This window comes from Scomber scombrus, chromosome 17 (assembly GCF_963691925.1).
Source record: "Scomber scombrus chromosome 17, fScoSco1.1, whole genome shotgun sequence".
Classification (NCBI taxonomy): Eukaryota; Metazoa; Chordata; class Actinopteri; order Scombriformes; family Scombridae; genus Scomber; species Scomber scombrus.
In genome coordinates this window covers 16,884,244-16,906,662 of record NC_084986.1, presented here as the reverse complement: position 1 = coordinate 16,906,662, position 22,419 = coordinate 16,884,244, and the positions used below count along the sequence as shown (strand labels likewise).

General features: G+C 39.0%; 1 protein-coding gene across 1 annotated transcript in view; it reads right to left on the bottom strand.

The window, feature by feature from the left end:
• akap12b (A kinase (PRKA) anchor protein 12b) overlaps nucleotides 1-22,419 on the bottom strand; it is a 45,270-nt gene that overhangs the window by 13,213 nt on the left and 9,638 nt on the right. The window contains exon 2 of the mRNA XM_062437397.1: nucleotides 10,856-10,931. Coding sequence (XP_062293381.1) covers nucleotides 10,856-10,931 — 76 coding nt within the window. The remainder of the gene's footprint in view (nucleotides 1-10,855; nucleotides 10,932-22,419) is intronic.

Genomic DNA, 22,419 nt, shown 5'->3' with positions numbered 1-22,419 from the left:
TGGCTTATGTCACCAGTCATGCTGAGGAATGTTGACAGAGACAGACAAGAGGGAAACTTTTTACATGGTATTTTTGGGATATTTTTTCTGCTTTTTTTGGGTTCACAACCCCAAATTCTTTGAAGTAAAGACACCTAGACTACAATCCCAAAACTCTGTAAACGCATCATTGTTTGGGGCTCATACTAAGGGCCTAAACCAAAACCATGAACGACCTAGTTGACGACAACCCCCCCTGTGAATGTTAATAGGCCCTTCTCAATTACTCCTATACAGACGCTTTTAATTCAGCTTTTGTCTGAGGAGAGGGGAGACTAGAAGGAATGCAGATAAATCCTCAGGTAAATACCAGCATAATTAGATCTGTCACACTTCGGCATTGTCCCAGAGGAATGTGTGAATTCCATCTTGTATGCTCCCAAATAGATGATAACAGCTGTAATCAAGTACCGTCTGAAAGTGTGTATGTGCATGCTTTGAAATGTGGGCACAGTATTCACACGGTAGAAAACATGTTGATTACATGTCTAACCTTAACAGTATCAGCTCCTGTTGCAAGATTAATAAAGTTAAGAGTAATTATGAATTCAATAGTTATGTATCCTTTTCTTACTCAAAACTTTTGCCGGAACTTGATATTTTCCCAAAATGTTTAAAGTACAAACTGACAAATCGACTTATAATCAAATCAGACAAATGCTGGACAAAACGTGGGCACAACAACTTATTTCATTTTCACTTTATTCAACACCACTTCCTGTGAGTTTCATCACATCCAATGAATAGAGAGATGTGAATACCAAGCTCTATGCTCATGAATGAAAGGCTTCATGGTACTTATCAAAGCTGGCAAGAGCGAGAGGAGAAGACAGTCACAAATCTAATGAGAGAAAAGTTCCAGACATTAAATAAAATTAATCTTTATAAAATTACGGATAAATACATGGCTAGTGTTTCTGCTCTATTTGAGATTAAGTATATAATTTTATTCTATCTATGCATTCATAAGTAGCTGCAAATTAAGAGTTAAATCCTACTGGCATATATATGAAAGAGTCACTCATTTAATCACAATCATTTGCTCAAAATTGTTGTCTGACACACCAGTGAGGCTTTCTGTTATTGCAGTGACTCATCCTGAAGATATTTTACTACACTATTTGTCCATGCTACACTATGACTGTATATTATGCTGAGTGGACAGTGAATCAGACAGATGGGAATTCAGAATTCGAGTACCTCCGTCAGATCGGCCCACATCTTCCTTTTCCCTCCCGACTTCCTTCATATGACTCATACATATCAGTCACATTCCTGGACTTCCAGGAGATTTTAATTTAGGCACACTCACATATTCAGGCTATGCTGAAGACACACTGCTGTAAATAATTCAACTGGTTCATTTTGGAGTTACAGGATGAGGTTTATCTTCATATAATTAACACCAAACTGCTCAAAAACAACAGAACCAACCCAATGTTGCCTCAGCTATGTATATTTTCATACAAAACATATAAAAAAAATAAAAAAAAAGAGCCACCACGTCGCACTACAAGTTACATTCCTCTATGACGATGACATAAAATAAAATCAAGATTACACTGGTGTCACATTAAAGTTTTGTTTTTCTTCTCTGTTATTTGTTTTTGGTTAAGGTGCTAATTGGATTAACCCCTTAAACCCAAGAGACCCAACAGTGACCCAGTCTTTACAACCTAATTCTTTGCAGCCCAACACTGTTTGAACCAACAGAACTCAAAAATATTCAGTTTACTATCATGCGAAACAACCATGAAGTTTTCACATTTAAAAGGTGGAACCACTACATTTGTACAACCTTTGTTTAAAAATTACTTAAATATTTAATCAAAGTAGTTACAGCTTTATTTTTTGTCAACTGACTAATCAATAGCACTAAATATGATAGGGCTGATATGATAACACTAAAATTCAAATGGAGACCAAAACTTTTTGAAAAACACCAAATATCTCAGGCTGAATTTGGGGTGAAGGTCTATAAAATAATGGATCAGAAATTAGGAATATTTCTATTTGATGGCCAATGGATAATAGATTGGGATAAGATCCTTTCAACTACCTAAAACTACTTGAGGGGAACTTAAAGACGAAAACTGCATGTTAAAGGGTCACATTATTTTCTTTTTTTGCTTCCCTCTTTGCTTTCACAGCACAAATGGGACTGTATTTCATATTCAAACTGCAGTTAAGTCAGGATAACACAGGGCTGAGTCTCGGGGGTTGACGCCCCACATATCTCGATAACTCAGAAAAAACGTGCCTGCATTCAGGAATGTTTGAGGAGGGGTCTTGAACGGACGTGGGAGGGGTGGGTTGGGGTGCTGGGTGGAGGGGCTCTTTTGTTGCCAGTAAAGACGTGCATTACATCATCGGACAGCACAGAAGAAACCGCCTCCTACTCTGAGAATTCCAAGAACTGGATAGGATGATGGTGAAATAATTGGAGGAAAGGGAAACGAAACACAGTGTGTGTGTGTGTGTGTGTGTTTGTTCGTGTATGTGTGTGAAATTGCTCAAGATCAGAGAGATTCTTCATTCAATATCTGTCCTTTATTCTCCATTTTTATTCTTTTTTGCCTCCTTTCATGCTCTCATTTCATTACCTCAATCCACACTCTAGTCATCTTTAATCCTTCTCTCTCTTAACCACTTTTTCCTCAATCCTCCTGAGCCCCAATCCCACCCCTCCTCCTGTTTGTGCGAGGGCCGGAGGGATGGATAAGAATGTCGGACAGGAAAAACAGTCATCTCTTGACATCACCATTTCCTCTTCCTTTTGCCCGTTTCCTCGAGTTACACTTCATTCTGTACTCCGCACAGTCTGTTCAGACCTTTCCGCCTTTTTTTTGTGACATTTTGTCCACACATTACGTATCGTAGCGTGTGGAGATGAATACTGTGGTCGTGACGTCTCCGATTCAAGTATTTTGTGACAATCATTTGTTTACATTTGCTGTGAACAATGAAGGATCTTGTGAGCAGCTTTCATATTACAGAGATAAGGTGTTAGTTCATTAAAATCAGGAATATTTTGCACGCAAATGACAACAAATTACAAATTTGTAATCAAATATGTGTGCTTCTGTTGTTGTTGTCCTGCCTCCACCAGCTTGTTAGACAGCTGCATCACATCGAAACAAAAAATGACTGCTTTTAAAATTTGGGTGAACAACAGCATTTCTTCCAGAGAAGTATGTTTAGCCAGCCTTGCCATCTGTTATACTTGTCTTCACTTTTTCTGCATTCCTGAAATTTTTTGCACCAGCAATTTGGCATTCCAGTTGTTGTTATGCATCGTCTTGTCTTCCAGTACAGAGTGGATTGTAAGTGGGAGATCTAAAGGAGGCCTCCCGGAGCTTGAAAAGACCTTGTAAATGGTCCACATTTACAAATGGTGATCTTTGATGTGTTTTGACCCCCTGAAATCAGTGATTCAATTGATTCTTTGTATTTGAACATAGTCTAGATAGTAGCATGGTACCAAATAGTAGAGAGAGAAAGAGAAGCTGTATATGTTGTTGATAAAAATGTTGCTCAACCCAAAACTTAGCTTATCTCGTCCATAAGCAAAAAGAGAGGGTTCCCATTCCCAATCCAGCTGTATTCATGAGAACCTGCCAAACGATGCTTTTCACAATTGATCTTATCCCTCTTCCTGGCTGCTTGTCCACCTTTCTTTCCTCAGCTTTATGCATGGCCCTGCTTAACATCAGGTTTTTGGGCAGAAACCCACTAACTTGTGCTCCACACTGAAGTTGAGAAATTGCTCAACTTCACAAGTCATTTAATATCAACCAAGTGTTTTAATCTAATTTTCTGGAAAAGGCCAAAGCAGTGAGATAATTCCACTTGTTTTCACAACAATTCTATTTGTTTTGGGACTTTCCTTGAAAATAAATGTCTGCAGATCGCTGAAGTATCAAGTATCCAGCACCAAGTAGATTACACTTAATTCTTGCATTGGGGGCAAGTGAAAAACCTTCACCTCACTGACACATTCTTGGCACTCATTTAAAAAAAAGATTGTATCATTAATTGTCAGGTAAAAATGACTTATTGTAGTGTATGGATACTTGTTGCATTGTAACAAGGGGCCATAACACCATTTAAGAAGGAGGAGGAGGAGGGGTCACTCACATTCCTGGTCTATTCTCTCAATCCTCCATGTGCCTGGGGGAGGTTAGGGGTTGAGGAGGAAGATTAGGTTCCCTGATGCCGGGAAAGATGAGAGAGGAGAGCCTTTGGAGATGAGTGGGTCCTGGGGGGTCTGAAAACTCTGGTTGGAGCCTACAATGAATTTGACCTTATTACTGTAATTTTAGGTCCTGTGCACCCTGGACAATCCATTTAAAGCAGTTATATCAAATGGTTTGATTGTGACAGAGAGTGTAAACACTCTTTACAAATATAGTATATGTTTTGGATATGGTGCATTTTGGATACAGTACATTTTGCATGTCCAGTAATCAGGACCAGTTGTCTATGGTTTGACAACTAAAAAACTGGAAACTATAGAAAAAATAACTTCTCCTTTTATGTCTGGGTCACAGTGCCCCATATTACGTCACATCTGTGGCTATGAGTTATTTATTGTTCAAACTGCTTTAATGGCCAAAATTAGCATTATCTACAGGCAAGTACGTAAATAGTCTGAGAGCAATGTTAAATTTAGATACTGTCTGCAAACCCTGCAAACACTTTTTTATATTTACCATCAAATTTTGTGAAGACATTCATGGTGCCCAGAGGATGAAGCCTAACTGTGACTGTTCCTGAACTTTTTCTCTCATGCCATCATGAGGCTGACATTTGTGGTTTAGCTATAATTAGCATTATCTACAGGCAAGTACGTAAATAGTCTGAGAGCAATGTTAAATTTAGATACTGTCTGCAAACCCTGCAAACACTTTTTTATATTTAACATCAAATTTTGTGAAGACATTCATGGTGCCCAGAGGATGAAGCCTAACTGTGACTGTTCCTGAACTTTTTCTCTCATGCCATCATGAGGCTGACATTTGTGGTTTAGCTACAATTATGTTTAGGGACTAAACATAGCAGAATCTGTAATAGCAGACTGTCATTGCACTATTATAGTTCAATAAATAGCTTTAAAACTTCAGCAGGAGTATAATGTAGTGGACTGGGCGTGGTGGTTGGGATTGGGTGATGTTTGGTATGTGAGTGTAAGATATTTAGGAGATTTATTTGATGACTTTTACTAGACCATCTTATTGAACAATGAACAACTAGCTGTCAATATTTTTGTGATTCCAGCTGAGAGCTTTGTACTTTTTTTGGAAGTTTGGCATCACCCGATCATGCTTTTGTTGATGATGTGGCTGGTTGCAACTTACTGAAGCTTCATTTTAACAGCTTAAACATTGTTGTTGAGCTTATTACTGCTGCCTTCAGTTACCAGAGAGCTGCAGACTGTATTTGAGAAAGGCAAGGAATTAAAGCATCCTGACATAAGAATGACAGCTTTCTTTTAGAGCTCTCCTTTTCTCTCTTGCCCTGAACTGTATCCTTAAAGCACCCGCTTCATAACAAATAACTAAATAAAACATGCAGCAATGAATATAATTGAACTACTGATTGGACAAAGATCAATCTTGAGGGACTGAGGGGCTTTCAAGCACTCCAATCTAAAACTCTGTCTCTCTAACACGTTCCTCTGGGATCACTTTCCTCCTCAAAGGGAAGATAAATCATTTTGATGTATTGCAGCTTGATGGATCAGTGTCTGTGCAAGTACAGTACAAACCAAGGACAGCAGAATTACTTCCAGTAGTAAGTACAGTAGAAAAAGATGCACAAGAACATCTTTAGTAAAAAAAAGCCGACTGTAATGAGTATTGTCAGTTGTAAAAGTAATACGGGCAAAAATCCAACAGCAACGAGCGAGTGGCTGGTCTGCGTTATGATGACAGTAAAGCATGACGCTTTATTGGCGGAGATCAGACACAGTTTAAGTGCAGGGAGAGGTCGCTTCCACAGGCATGATGAACGTTTTGGCAATGCAAACACCTCCGTCTCGCAGAGCCAAGCCTGAGTAATAGATCCATGGCCACATACACACACATCAACACACACATACACACACACACACACACACACACACACACACACACACACACACACACACACACACACATACACACACACACACACACACACACACACACACACACACACACACACACACACACACACACACACACACACACACTGCTGAACTTTCACCTCATAAATGTTTACACCTGCAACCAAAAAAGAAATAATATGCAAACATAGTGCTGCGTGGTGAATAATTGTTGACAATTTGTAGCACATCTGTGACAAAAAAACATTTATAAGAAATTGTCTTACTTTTTGACATACTTTGTCACATAGTACAGTAGGGCGGGAATTTCCATTATCACTTATTCTACAAATGATCTTTTAGAGCCTTTTTAGCTTAGCTGAGGTTGAGAGATGCTCTAAAAGGAAAATTGGAACAATTGCCCCCCAAAAGATGTCATATGGATTCAGTTTCTGATGATATGATATATTAAAAGAAAATTTAATCTTTTGTTTAGTATTTTGTATCAATTGATTCTCGGTTTTCATCACTAGTAAAATACAATGGGTGACCCTAATACTCTTTTATTCTCTTGGACTAAGAACTTACAGAACAGAATTAATGTGGTGAACCGCACCTATCTGCTCCCTCGACTAGTATAAAACAAACAACCATTAAATGTTTCAAACGCATTATTTGACCTATAAATGATGCCCAGAATCCCTACAAATAAACTCAAACTATTGCACACACTCATAAAACAGACACAGTCAGCATTCACTCCATCTCAAGTCTGTCAGAAATCCACATCTGTCCTCTTTTGCAGCCTGCAAGCCATCTGGGAGGGACAGGCAAGATTCAAGCCAGTGAATGAGATCAACTATGATGTCATTCTTTGGACTCCCACTGCACCCATGCGCCCACACCCCAAACTAGCAACCCAAAACACAAATGCAGGCCTGTATGGAAAGCTGCAACAACCGCTGACTCTACACAAACATGGGTTACATTTTTCATTGTTATACACAAAATTGACTGTAGTGAGGGAGACAGGCCTTATTCTGACAGAAATGAAGCAATAACATGTTGACTACATCTGAAGAAATGGTGAACTTTGTTCCTGACTGATGCAGGAGGTGGCTGCAGCTTATCTAATTTTACTGCATCGTCTCAAGCTCTTCCCCTGCCTCTCCCATTTTAAGCTCTCCCTCAAAACTCTGGTCCCATGTATTATTTATTGGTTTCCTTTCTGTCTAATAACCTGGTGTAAAACTGCATTTCTGCATTACTAAGCCTCAGGCTTCCTGTACGTGCTTTTTCAGCCCATCTGGTACCACAAGCAAACTAAAACAGACTTAAGAAATAATTTTCTATGTTTTATACATAACTTAAAGCCTCCAAAGATGAAATCCCAGTATTTGTGCACAGAAGGAAAGAAGCCATAACCACACATTTCCTTTCTACAACACAAAATCCAAACAAAAGCAAGTCTGAATTTGCACTTCTGGCGTCTTATTTACCTGGATTACCTGTCCAGCATTTTCAGGGTTTGCCTAATAACACAAAATATGACCTTAGCTGGGCAAAGTGACCCCGTGTGAACCAGCAGGTTCAGTGTGTTGTGTTCCCAAAGGGGTTTGACTACTGACTGGAAAATGTAACACCACACCATCCACATACTTTGAAACCCTTTTAAACAAATACTTAGACTGATTAGATTAAACATTCCAATACAGATGATAGACTTAAGTATTTTGCTTTGCTTACATACATCCACACAGTTAAACTATAATAAGGCTGATTGACTTTCATAATAAAAATGCCCATAAAAATATGCTGCATAGTTCAAGTGTCTCCAATCCCCTCTACTGGAAAAAGGGAAAAAATGTGCACAGAGTAAACAGGTACTGCTTTTTAAAACATAAAGTGAGTTTGGTGTTGCTTTCCTTTGGTTGCCAGTCGTCATGTTATTCAGTCTGGTGTGTGACGCGTTTTGGATGTGTTGTTTAACTGTGTTGGTCCTCTCACTGTAAACACTCTGGTATACCTGATAGAGATATATGTTTTCATACGAGTTACACTTCCATGTGTGTGTTTTTTGCTTATGCGCCCATACTTTGATGTGCAGCCTGTCCTTTGTTATTTTTTCGTTGTTATCAGAGAGATTCTCTTCCTGACTCCCATAATGCATCGCTGTCTTTATCAGGCTGTACAAGAGGTATAGCAGTCCTGGGATGTGAAACCTCTCCCGCCCCCGATACCTTTCATTCCCCTATCTTCTCTCTCTCTCTGTGTCTCTCTCTCTCTCTCCTTCCTTCATTGTGTATCTCCCTTCTTTTCACTCCCTTGCATTTCTTTAATCTGCAGCCTTGAAGATCTTACACAACTTTAGTTATTTTCTGTTGTGCATCTCCTGTTTTTGTCCTGATAGTGAAAGCTCTGTGATGGTGATATCAGTCAGAAGTTTTGGTTTGGTTGGCTGGTTGGTGAATTCAAACTGGTGGTCTTTACTGGGCAACTACTGAGCATAGTATTTGAGACCTGACACAGGACCTGAGTTGGGTCAGGACCAAGCTTTATTCAGTCCAACTGGGTTAAGTAGTATCCCTCAGGTGTTATAACCAAAAAGATCTCACCCACAATTTGCTCAGTTAATGTGGTGTTTCATAATCATCACAGGAAAAATGTCACATTTTTGAGGCAACGTATATTAAAAGACATATATTGCTACTCTCTTCAATCGTGGCTGATTGTTAACTCGTGGAACATCATGTTATTGATAATGCTGGTGTCTGTTTTGTTGGGGCATTTACAGTAGAGAGTGGCATAACAGGAAACGAGGGAGCAAAAAATGCAACAAAGGTCCTATGCTTTAGTTCATGGTTGGTGTTTTAACCCCTAATCACAGGGGCGCCTCTGCCTCAGTTTGGATAAGTTCTTAACATATGTCCATTTCAGATCAGGTCAAATATTTTAGACCATTTGGTCACATATGGAGTTTAAGGAGCAGAACTGTCTCTAGGGGCCACTCATGAAAAGTAAAGCCACACCAAACTTGGTGAGCTAGGCTTGGCCACTGCATATTCATTTTGCGTAAGAAGCCCAATAGGATCGTAGGTGGTGAGGGACAGGTGGAAATTATATTATAGAGAAACTACATGAATCAGATGGGCTTGTAAGCCCGAAAAGATAAATTGTTAGTTGAGCCTGAAAACCTGCATTCAGAAAGTGTTTCTCATGAACACAAAAGCCAACTGTTGTTTTAACTCACAAATATCAATATTGGCTGATCAGACTTAGAAATCTAGATTCAGTGATGGTGTAGTGGTGATATAAGTTGTCATTTTAGGAATTACATGTACTGTTCCCTTCTTCTTCTGTCATATATTTCTCACAGAACTAATTAACTTATAGTACATGTTCACATAAGCAACTATTTCAATTACTCTGTATCAGACTACATGCCACATCATCTCATACACTCTGTATCGCTGCTCTGAAGAAGGTATTGGGTTACTCTATAAATGGACAGAATCGCTTCATTAAATAGCTTATTAAATAGGTTATTTGAAAGAGTGGTATGTGACATATCTCTGTGTTTTAAGTAGTATAGAGTTTCTCCTTCTCCGGGGCCATAACATATTATGAAGTGCGCAGGTTGCTTTGTGCGGGGCCCGGGTCACGACCTGCTAAATATTTAGGGAGGGTGTACACGCCCCTGCAGCCCTCCCAGATTGAGCAAGACACGATAGAAATGGCAAAGAAAATAAACAAATGCAGCTTTGGAGATAGAAAAAGGAGACTGGGGCACAGTTTAATTTAAGTGGAAATACATGTTGTCCAATTTATTACAGGTTAATGATAATCTCAGATTACTCATAAAAAATGTTCATTGTATCCACCCAGGATCCCCCACTGGACCACAGACAGTCTCCTTTAAATATTTGCACTTTATAAGGATAATGTTTTGACTAGTCCATTATACAAAGAGACAAATGAGGCCTACTTCTGTATACATTAGCTTCTATGACAAAAATATGAATATCCAAGACTCTGTGCAAAGGCCTCAGGAGGTTCAGAAACATCTTTACAACAACCTAATTTTATGACAGATTCAAACTGATATTTCTTGCACACAAGGGTTAGTGTTCAGCTCCAAATCTTCTTGTGCCCTGAAGTGCAGCATCACCCTAAGACCATGTCCAAATTTACAGAACAGGTGTTGACATTTACATGCAATCACTTGACAGATTATGGATTAAGGACCTGAAAGAGAAACAATATATTGGGTATGTGGGTGTGTGGGAGCTTGTGTGTGTGGTTCCTATGTGAAAAGCTGCAGGTAGGTGTCCCATGTCTGTTGACAAAGGGATTAGTTTGGGATCAAGCAGATCTTGCAGAGCCATGAAGACATCTGCAGACAAGAATTTGCACACACACACACACACACACACACACACACACACACACACACACACACACACACACACACACACACACACACACACACACACACACACACACTGAAAACTGACCCCACACAAGCAAGCTTACCTCCTGCCACTGCTGAAGAAACAGTACAAAATCCCAGACACAAACACACACAAACATCACCACTACTTCTCTCAACAACCACAGGAACAGCACCCAAAAGCACACACTGTAAATAAACAACACAGGCAGGACACACACACACACACACACACACACACACACACACACACACACACACACACACACACACATACACACCTTCTGTCAGTGTGTTGTCCTCAGAGTGTCCGTTCAGGCTGGTCGTGCTGGAGATTTGGCCATTCTTCTGTAGAGGCTGAGAAAGAGATGGAAAGAAGAGGCATTCTTAGTCATGGGTTTCTTTTTTTTTCGTTTAATGGATGAGGGTCACATTGGTGATCACATTTTTTTTCTTTCCTTCAAATGAATAGTGTGCCATGTCAGGAAATAATCTAATTTTATTTCTTGCTGAGAGTAAAATGAGAAGATTGATACCACTCTTGTCTACAGGATACATATGAAACTACATCCAGCAGCCTTTTAGCTTATCTTAGCATAGTATAGTATAAAGATTGGGGGCAGGTGAAAACAGCTAGCCTGGCTAAGCTGCAAAATCAATACTTACCGACACAAAACTAAGTGCACTTTATCATGTTTGTTTAATCCATACAACACCAAAGTGTAAAAAACTGAAAGTTGGCAGTTACAAGGGTTATTTTTTAGTTGCGTGTAATGACTTTTCTGGGATCTTTCCAGGTAAGCAGTGAATTTTGGCAGTTCTGAGGGTGTTATAAATCTTGTCATTTCACTCTTCGACAGGAAATGTCAAACTATTCCCTCTAAGCATTCAAGATAAGTAAATATAGCCTTTGTTAAAGGACTAAAACTGCAAAAACACTCTCCTACCACAGCTATCATCACTCAACACCATACAGTGAATGAGCAAATAAAAACCTTTATGGTTTAATGATCAGTAAATCAGCCTGCCAGGATGCTGTTGGATCTTTAAATGGTGTGTGTGCTGCCGCATACGTTACATGTTCATTCAACCATTCTTTTAATCAGGTGGTAGAAAAGATTGTTAAAAAATGCAAAAACATCATGGCAAGAATGGTTAAATTCACAACACCTCATTAAAATTCATATAAGTTCATGTTGTAAGCTAATTTTGTTCAAAAGTCAAATCACTGGAAAGTTAGTCTGAAAAAGAGCTTCAATAATTCTACACTGAACTGTAGAGTAATATATCAACAACACAGCAAGAAAGAATACTACAGGAATACTGAGATGGTAAAAGTGCAATATCGAAGTCACTTTTAATTATGAACATAGTACAAGTGTCTTAACAAGTTAACAAGACACAGACTAACTCACAGCACCCTTATCAGTGGATCTGAAACCTGAAAGAGTTTTTTTCTGGCGGTGACAAGCTTCAACTGACAGCCGTACAATAGCACGCAGGCCAAAGCTTTGTCTGTCCCGACCACGGGAGAGGGAACCAGAGACTCCCAGCAGAGCTCCTAATCTAACTAATGGACAACCTGGGCTCAAATCCTAACAGCACAAACTCCTCCAGGAAAGCCCTGGAAAATGACACCACAGTGGAGACACTCTGCTAGAGACAAGGTGCAGGGATGTACTGGGAAAAAGAAAATGAGAGCAATCTGGAAGGAGGGAGTGGTCATTGGGAGGAGAGCTGTCCTACATGGTGTCCTAACTACTTGGGAGGACAAAATAAATGTTTTACATTTATTCATTTTTAATTTAAATTAGTTGCAAGTACAATCGAGATAATTTCTTACCATAGTTTTGGTTCTTATGCCTATACTTTTCAGTTTTAACGGTGAATTATTAAGATTACTTTCATATATTTACATATATTCAATTGGTTGTGGGAATCAACGAATACAAAAATGATTGCTTGTCACGTCAAAGCAACCTCTACTATCCCAGTTGCATTAGCCTAGATACACAAAAAAATCTAAAATAAGGCTCCTGCACTAGCTCCACAGCTACACCATTGCAATTAAACAACCATCATTTCTTGGATCGGACCAAATATCAGATTTTTTTTTTTGTAAAAACACCCAGCAAGTTGGCCTCTCTCAAAAACACTACTCCAAGTGCTCCTCCTCTCCAAACTTCAAAGAAAAATCAATAGAGAGAGTGCATACAGCTTGTATAGTCTGTACTTTCTCCAGACAAGACTTGGAATATAAAGAATAGGAGATAATTAAGAATACTGGTAGCCATTTCCCAGGAATGTGCTGCCCTGCTGATTCAAATATTGTTCTGGATCATGAAGTGCAAGGTGGAAAAATGTGGAAATGACTTCAGTTTGCCAGATGTGACCAGATATCAGACTTCTGATCTATTAATCACAAGAAATGTTGAATATTTCAAGTCAAACATATTGGAGTTATTAACAGAGGAGGATGGTCCCGTCATTTTTGTCCTTTTAAAGCCTTCAGGACCTCTGATCAGATTTGGTGTGTTAGCCATCAGCTGACCTCCAGACCTGCAGCGACCCCGCCCTGCCCTGGTCTACCTCATGACTGGCATTCCCAGCATTCCTTGCCACAGATCCCCCGACACCTGACTCTGCCCCTTTTTTCAGCCCACCTCCCCCAAATGGTCACACTTTGACCACCTCTGTGCCTAAGTTACTTCATCAACCTCTTCTCACCCTTGTAAAAAAGCCACTCCTCTGTGTGTGGATCTGAAATAAAGTTGCTACATTCTTATCATAGCTAGTGTAAAGACAAGTCCCGTTATAGCCATGGTGAGAGTATGTGGACTGGCAGAGAGGGCTTAAGATGGGAATGAACCTCTTGGGTAATGATATACACCAGGAAACTCAGCCCTGTATCCCGTATGCTTTTAGATGGTATGTGAACCTTTACATGACCTTTTTGACATTTTTATTTTATAATTACATTTATCTCTGAAATACTTTTGTGACATGTTTTTATGTTGTTGTTTTTTTTGTTTGTTTTTTTTGTTGCCTTGAACACCCCTAGAGAATTTTTTCATGTCAATGTCATTTCCTGGTTATATAGTATGATACAAAATGAATCCTACTGAAAATGTACGCAGCACTTTCAGATTTCCATTTGAGTCATAAATATTTGACTTAAGCAGCTCTTGTGTAATCAAATGAGGAGGAAGGATGAATTTGCGAAACAGAACTTGTATCCCACCCATGTAGATATGACTAAAAGCGGCGGCTGCGTTGGTATTATAAGAATTCCAGTTTCAGTTTATCATCATTGTGAACTGCAACTGAACTGACCCAAAATTGACCCAAAACTGACCCAAAACTGACAGGTACTGCATCGCCCGAGCTGCTCTGAATTCTTTTCACCATTTCTCAGACAGAATACGTTGAAGTTTCACTGCCAGTTGTGCATTTTTTGACGTCTGTCTGGTCAACGTGGTCTGCCACAAAGACCAAAAGACAGACTTAGACCTGCTACAAAAAAACACGACATCTGCAAAGCAAAACAACAGCAGAAAAAAGGGGGTGTATTGTTTGTTTTCTGTCTGGTTTCCTGTGTAATATGGTCTGATTTAATTTAATTGATGGAACATTTAACAAGCCACATTTTTTACTAATGTACAGTTGATATTTTTCTGTTTAGAAGCATTCTTTTGTTCATATTTTGCATTACTAGACAAATTAACAAGAAGAATAAACATACCTTCCCCAGTATGTGATGCAGCTCATAGAGCAGTATAAACCAATGAATGGTCTCACAGGTGGCACTGTGAGCTGCGTTAACTGAACACATAAAGCCAAGTTTCATCAGTTAACACGTCTTGCTCCTGCCTCTCTTTCTATAAAGCCTCTCTAAGCTCTTTCTATTTGTACTTATAGTCTCATCTTTATTTATCACAAGAGACTAAATACTCACAAAGGACCGCTCTGTCTAACTCCCTCCTTCTCTGCAGCCTCTTTCACTTGAGTGTTTACAGATCCATTAGGCTCTGCTGTGTGACTGTCAGCCCGCGGACCTGTGTGGCCCTTATTGTACATGCTGAGTCACCATTCAGACTTAATTTCTTTTATCCAACTTGTTAAATCAAATTGTGCAAACAGGCACTTACAATAAGTGCCATGCATTAGACAGCAGATATTGAAAGTGAAATTACAATTCCCTGCTATTGAATATTAGCTGAAATGAGAAGTTGTCCCACTTGACTAAATGAAATTCTTGTTTCAGGTGCGGTCAAAGGCAGAAACTCAATAATATTCTATATTTCTATTATTGTTAACAAACCCCACATGAGGACCAACACCATTAATTGAGCTTGTTAACAAGTATTGCCTTCATAGCTAAAGCCATTGTTGTCTAAAAACTATTTGAAACACATCAATGAGCCACATGAGAAGGAGCCAAAGGGCAGTGACTAACACATTATTAATTTTGGTCTTTTCATGGGATTTGTTAGCAATGAGTAAAAAAAATATCTTCTGTACATACATCCAGACAATAACAGTGATGGCTGTACCTCTTTACTACTGCGTACACATTAAGGAGAAGAAATTTACTCTCACAAGATGTGCAACATAATGTTTGTACCCCATTTTAGTCTAACAGCTTTCAAAACGGTGTTCATGGAGATAAAGGGGTTAATCACTTATGTCATAGCCTTGACGTAAGTTAAATTAATTTGTCCACTTTGTGAAAGCTAAAGCACAAAAGGAATCACCTGCAATTTCAAGATTGGCACTGGAGTAAAGATTTATTTTTCCCCATTTTCTTTCTCTCACACTATCGCTCTTTCTGCTTTCACTTTCTATCTCAATTCATCTTTGATGAGTATTTCCTCCTATCTGCCTTTACTTGTTTACATCTTGGCTGCACCCCTACACTCTAAAAAGGCAGCCAGTGGCTCTGGGAGAAAGAGACGACCCGCTGTCACCTAAATCACTCCACAGAGGCCAGCGGGGGAGATTTATACCCTTTAAACCAAACACAGAGTGCAGGAGGAGGGAGTTAATGGAAAAGAAGAGGATGACGCAGCTGGTAAATGACATCTCAAAGTCATGTCTCCAGTCTGGGAATCGGACAAGAGAAGAGGCTGAAATAAGCATTCAAAAAGACCTTCAGTAACCTTTATTTAAATCTGATTCCCGTTAAATAAAATAGATTAAGAAAATACGATATAATGTTAATGTTATCAATTAGAATGCGAGCATAAGCCAAATTGATCAAGGAGCGCTCATGTACGAAACCAGCAGGACTAGTTTGGTTTATAAACCTTATATAAGTCACACAAATGTAACTCTAACCTGCAGATCTGTCAGTCATACTGAATCCAGCTGTGTCGTTGAACATCCATGTCGCAAACACTATCACGCTAGCTTTTTTTCTTAGATGTTGTTTTTTCTGACATATGCACACACAAGCCAACTCGCAGTAGGAGATAACAAGCTTAAAGAGTCTCTGTGGGGCCGTAGTTTGTTCGAGACGGTTAACCTTGCAACCTGTTGACCTCCGAGGTGTGGACAGAGACTCAGGGCAGACAAAAGGAGGATGACGCCGTCAGATCGGGCGACTGGGAATGAATAAGAGGAAAGATAAAGACAGAGGAGAGGAGGAGTGAATGGAGGTAAAAGCAAAGATATTGACATAGAAAGAGAGAGGAATAGAGAAACAGAGAGCCAGAATGAGGAGAAAGAAGAGGAATGTAATAGATAAGAGATTTGGGGAGTAGTTCTTCCCTTGTGGTTCATTTTAATGTCATATACTATGTTCAGTCAATCATCCTGTTGGATCAGTCTCATCCAGTTGTGAGTAAGGGTTGATAGATTTTCAAAAAGGAGTAGATTGGTTTAAACTCATTTTCACACCAATTTAACATCAACACGCATGCAAAATGGGTGTTTCCTTCAATGTGAAGACAAGGTCCTCTGTGTCTTTTTTGTTTGCAAAATCCAATTTGTACCCAGATTTTTTTTAATGTTTAATGCTTGTAATCTTTTTTTTTTTTACCATTTATGCAAGGTAGCTCTAGAGATGACAAGACTTAAATATTTAAATTGTGTACAGATACAGCTTAGTTCCCCAGAGGAAGAACCATATACTGACTTTGGTGACCCTCTGTATTTACATTTAGCGCCACCAGCAGATCAAACATTTTACTTCATCCAATGAAATATTTCAACATGTACTTGATGGATTGCTACAAAGTTTCGTACAGATGACATTCCCATTAACCACCGCTGTACTTTTCATTTAGGGCTAACCAGTAAATTTTATACCTGCTAAACATCAACACGTCATTATGATCATGAACTACCATCTGACGAGCCCTGATGAATCAAACCCCGCAATCAGATATTCGAAAACGAGCAACGTGAGGTATTTGCCAATAAATATTTCACCCAGGTCTAACAGAAGTTTTCAAGGGCCTATGTGACCATCATGTCTGTCTACTTGTCCCTCCCTCCCTCTTTCTTCATGTCTCTTCACCCTTGCCAGCCCCCAATCTATTATCCCTGACCCCCACATTCAGTACATACCAAAGATCAAAGCCTGACAAGACCCCCGAAGAACACTCTCACTGTTTCCACAATCCATTAACTCTGCTCAGGTGCTCAGACGGTGAGTACCTGAGCTTCTGTGTGTGCATATGTGTTTGTGCAGTTTAGCACATTTTGAGTTGAAATGAAGCAACACTGAACTGAACAAGTCAAATGAGACCTCATCACAACTTGAATCAAATCATACTCGTAAAAGTAAAAACATTTTGGGCCAATTTGTGCAAGATAAATCCACAGTTATCTCTCCAAATCTAACAACATCAAGTCATGTCCTGAAATATTGCAGATTTACAGTGGTGTGGAAAAGAACCTTCTCTTTTTCTTTTTTCTTCTTTATCATTTTCCAGTTGTGAAGTCCACTTGTGCTGTATATACAGAGCAGGTTTGACTGTCTGACTTTATTTATGGGGGTTTTCAGGATGAGGCGTCCTTTACTGTAAATCTGTCAGGTTTTTACTGGAAAACACACAGACACAAGCTGTATATGGAAAAAACGCTGTTTGCCTATGTGTGTTCGGAGGTGTTTTTAGATTAGTTCTAGTATCTCTAATAGATGAAAGCCCAGCACATCCTCAAAAGGAAAGATGTTATAGTTCGAAAATTCAGACAGCAGAAATGGCCGTATGTTATGTTTGAGTGATAGACAACATCTAGCTTCATCCAGTAATTATGACCCGTAGATGTGATGTAGTTCGGATGACGTAAAAATAAAGTGACAAATTTACATAATCGGATGTGGCATGTTCGGCTGGTGGCTAGATGGCATAAAGTGGACTTAGGTGCAGGAGACTGCTGTTTCCAACTGAAAGTTGGACAGTTTTTAGTAGCTACGATTATTGTGGTTGTTTAGGGTTGCCTAACTTTAAGGAAGCATAAACTTTAAGCCACACTACATTTCAAATGATAATTTTAACCCAAAGCATGATCTTTCTCTAACCTTAACCAAGTATTTTTTCTGCCTAAACTTTACCAGACCTTAACCACAGTCTTTGCCATAGCAACACAGAGCTATCAGGACGCTTTGCTCTCACACGTGCTGCATTGATAGTCACACACATGTGAGCAGTCACTGTCTAGCGCGTACTCTTGCTTGCACGCTCCAGATTCCGGGAGATTGTATCTCATTTGCGGGCGTCAGGGAGCAGCTATCAATATGTGGGAGACTCCCGGAACTTCCGGGCTAGTTGGGATGTCTGTCAGACTCACTCATAGTGAAATTAAAATAAAAGTGCAACTACAAAGAACATGCTAGTTATTTTTAAGGATAAGTTTATGTTTTTGATCTGATAAAATCCTGCAAATACAACAATAGTCTACAGTAGCGTTGCGCTAAATGCTAATATCATCATGCTTCACAGTGACAATGCTAGCATCTTGAAGTTTAGTTGGTATACTGTTTATTAGCCTATGTTCACCATCTTAGTTTAACATATTAGCATGCTAACATTTGCAAATTAGCACCAAACACAAAGTACAGCTGATGCCGATTGGAATTGTCTCCATTTTGCAGGTATTTGTTCATAAACCAAAGTTCTTGACACATAAAATGTAGACCCAAATTATTACGATTCATCCTTAAAAGATCATGAATGTCTGGGTGTCCAATATTTGTAGAGATAGTTCACCAACCAACACTGAGATCCCAGAAGCCAAAGACAGCAGCAGCAGGCCTTGCATAACCACACACTTTTAATTATTAAACTATACATTGAAAGGACTCTGTGTCAGTTACATAAGACACTTTTAAAACAGCAAACTGCTCAGATGCTATCTTGAATCACAGTAATGGTCAGTATTAGACTTGAGCCTTGCATTTGCTTTTGTGAGACTTTAGATTTGATTTGGACTCATCTCAAAAGACCTGAGAAACAGCTCTTGTGGTAAATGACATAATTGTTCAAATTGCATTAACACTGCATGAAAATAAGAGAGTTAAAATAACAAATATATTAGGAAGGTATTTTGCTTATATTCGTAATCTGTCACATGTGGTCTAATATGTCTCAGCCCTGGAAACTACACGAGTCTCTCTGTGTGTGACTGTGCACTTTATTTGATTTCAGCCTGGTTCAAGTGCATGACGTGAGAGGACAACTCAAAGGACACTAAATTAGATAAATAAAATAGCAAAAGGATAAAAATAAGCCAAGACTTGAGCTCGTGTGCATGTTCATGTGTTCGCGTGAGAGAGAGAGAGAGAGACATGCAAACCAAACGTCTGAGTGACCCTGTAGAATCCACACACCTGTTAGTCACCATTTCAGGCCAACAGATGAAACCAGGTTGTCCTCTACCTACATCAGTGCATCACTAACCCTTTAACCTGAAGTCTCTATACCTCCCACAATTTGTCTGTTTTTCATCTCCCCCCGTCCCTTCATGTGTGCGGCTGCTACACCCGAACAGCAAACGGAGCCAAACAACAACAACAGCCCTGGTCACAGGAAAGACCCCCCAAGACACGATCATAATCAGGCCATTCTGGCCATCGTTTGACCCCAGGGGCCTGCCTCTCTAACTGGGTTGAAATAACAAACCCACCCCCTTTGCTGACCCGCCTGTCATGAATCTCTAAATATCTCTGAGCCCCGATAAGCATCTGAGCTCCAGAGTCATATATGTGAGAAAAGAAGATGACTGGTGAGAGGGGGTGTCTGGAAAGACTACAGATGCTATAAACATGGATTTAATTAGTGAGACACTTATACCAGACTTTGTTTTTTATGGCTTCAGGCCTCAATTTACTCTTAGATTTTTGCTCTACTAATGCCTATATGTTTGATCTAAGTTTTGGCGCAGAAACAACATTCAGGGTCAAATACGTCACTTAAACCACACATGATCTTTGACTAAACTTGAGGTGATCCAAAGAGTTTGAAGAACAGTGTCCAAAGTCAAATATTTTTGGATAGTTAATGTGCATGGTTGAGAAAAAGCACATACTGCTCTTTAAAGCTGAAATGTATTACTTCCTCTCCATGAGCGAGAGAACAGATTCAACGTACAGGAAAGACATAGAGAGAGTTGACTTGAGCATGACAGCTGTTTGGCACAACTCTAAAGAATTTAAGTAACTATTTATTACCACGGACGTTTTGCTATATGTTGTTTACTTTCCTGAAAATGATGCTACAATTTCTAAGTATTTGCTCACAGAAGCATATTGCATGTGACATTTTTATTTGAAGATGTATTTTTATTTTTTAGTTTATATGTTAGTCAATAAACTAACAAATGTTGTGTTAAAAATGTTGCATAGTAAAAAATCAGTTAGTGGAAGTTCCCCTCGTGAATAAGTGTGATGCTAATGTGTGCAGTGGATTATAATGTTGACATAAATGTCTGGAAATTCAAAGATGCAATAAAGCCCATCCCAAAATGCTAATTCACTTTTCTCAATAACAGATTTTTATAAAACATCAAGAGATATTTTAGTGTTTTATGACGTTCTACAATGCAGATAGGCATATTGATTAAAAAAGGTTGTTGTGGCAAAGCAGACACAGGACATTAGCATTCATTTAGAGTAATGTTTCTGGCCATCTGGCGAATGTGAATCCAATATTCATTCTCATTTTAGCTCTGTTTTGGCCTACACCAAATCCTGAGGGAAATATTTTTTCATCTAGAAGAAGTAAGTTGTGAGAGGCAAAATGTCTTAAAATGTCAAGCAAGTCTGACTTCCTTTAACTTATAGATGTCATGTAGACATATGGCTCATTAGTTGCTAAAAAACGGCAGTCAGGTAATAAATCTCCAAAGGTTATTCACAATAAACAAAGCCTTTTAATATTACACATTTGATCCATAGATTGCACAAAAATATCACATGTTTAAAGCACAGGAGCAGACAGCCGACTGACAGCTGGACGAGAGGAATGTCAAAAGAAATCTTATGTCATATATCGTATTATATATTATATGATTTTTCACATGCTGCTGGATGCCAATTGACTCGATGCCCTCTTAACACAGTTAAATGAGACATGTGAAAGAAATCAGATTTAAAAGGAGGTCTGTTTTCTTGCCGGAAAACAACCGACTGCTCAGAGTTGTTGTCCTCATTTCATTACTTTCATTTGTCTGCTTAGCGGAGCAGGAACAGTATATGGACTTCAGTCTGCTGATGTAATTATGCAGTCTAAAAAAAAGGGAGGAATAGCTTAATCACAAACAAGCACATGTCAAGTCACAGTGGCTTGTTGTCGCACTAAATCATGGAGAGTTGTCAAATGCAATGTGGAAAATGAAAGCAGATCAGCTAATGAAACATGTTCATGTAAAACAGTTCGGTCTTTCTCATAGAGGAAGTAAACTGTGTGGATATATTTCAATCCCTATTGCAATACAGTGGTGAGTGGTTTAAAACAACACTTCCATTCGGCTCAAATGAGTAAACAGTGACCACCTGATTCACTGTGCTGTATGTTTCTCATTATCCTGATACAGCAGTGGGCATCATAAGACACCACTTACAGAGTCCCAATCCAACAGTATACGCAGATCACGGTTTGTGATGAAAGTGGTTAATCATGACATGACAACTATGAAAGGAATCTCTTTCTGCTTTATGCAAATAAAATCAAATATACAAATGTACAACAGGATCACGTTACATAATACATATTAGAGGTCCCTCAGGGCAACCCTGTTTCATAAAATGTTACATGGAACTTTGACACCGGAGACCAGGATTAGCTACTGAAAAAAAGAAAGACAGAAAAGTAAACACATCTTGTCTGGTGCTTCAAGCCAGTGTCAACAATTAAAAACACCAGGATTTTTTTTAACTTTAACTAAGTGCTTCAGTTGCCTGTATATGACCATAAAAACATCAATCATAAATTTGTTGCAAATGGATATAGAGGGAAAACAAATTAAATATGTTGAATGTTTTGAAGACACATTCAATATGAACATTTTGCAACTTTGCAGATGCAGCACATTACTTGACAATAGTATATAATATAATACTATATAAATGTTATTTTAAGACCTATACTATTTTACACACATTCAAAAAATCTTTCTGTCAGTGGTGAAATAAGCATTCAGATATTTGAGTATATGTACTCAGTTAGTTTCCAACACTGCTGTTTGTTTCCCAGGTCAATGGGTTTTACTGTTATTGGACAAGGATTGTGATATATGAGTTGTGAGTTTGATCAATACAGTAAATTTCAGACTACACTTCAGCTGCAGAGAGTAGAGAGGCTTCACCGCCCCGCATGAGTCTGCTAACCAAGAAAGCAGC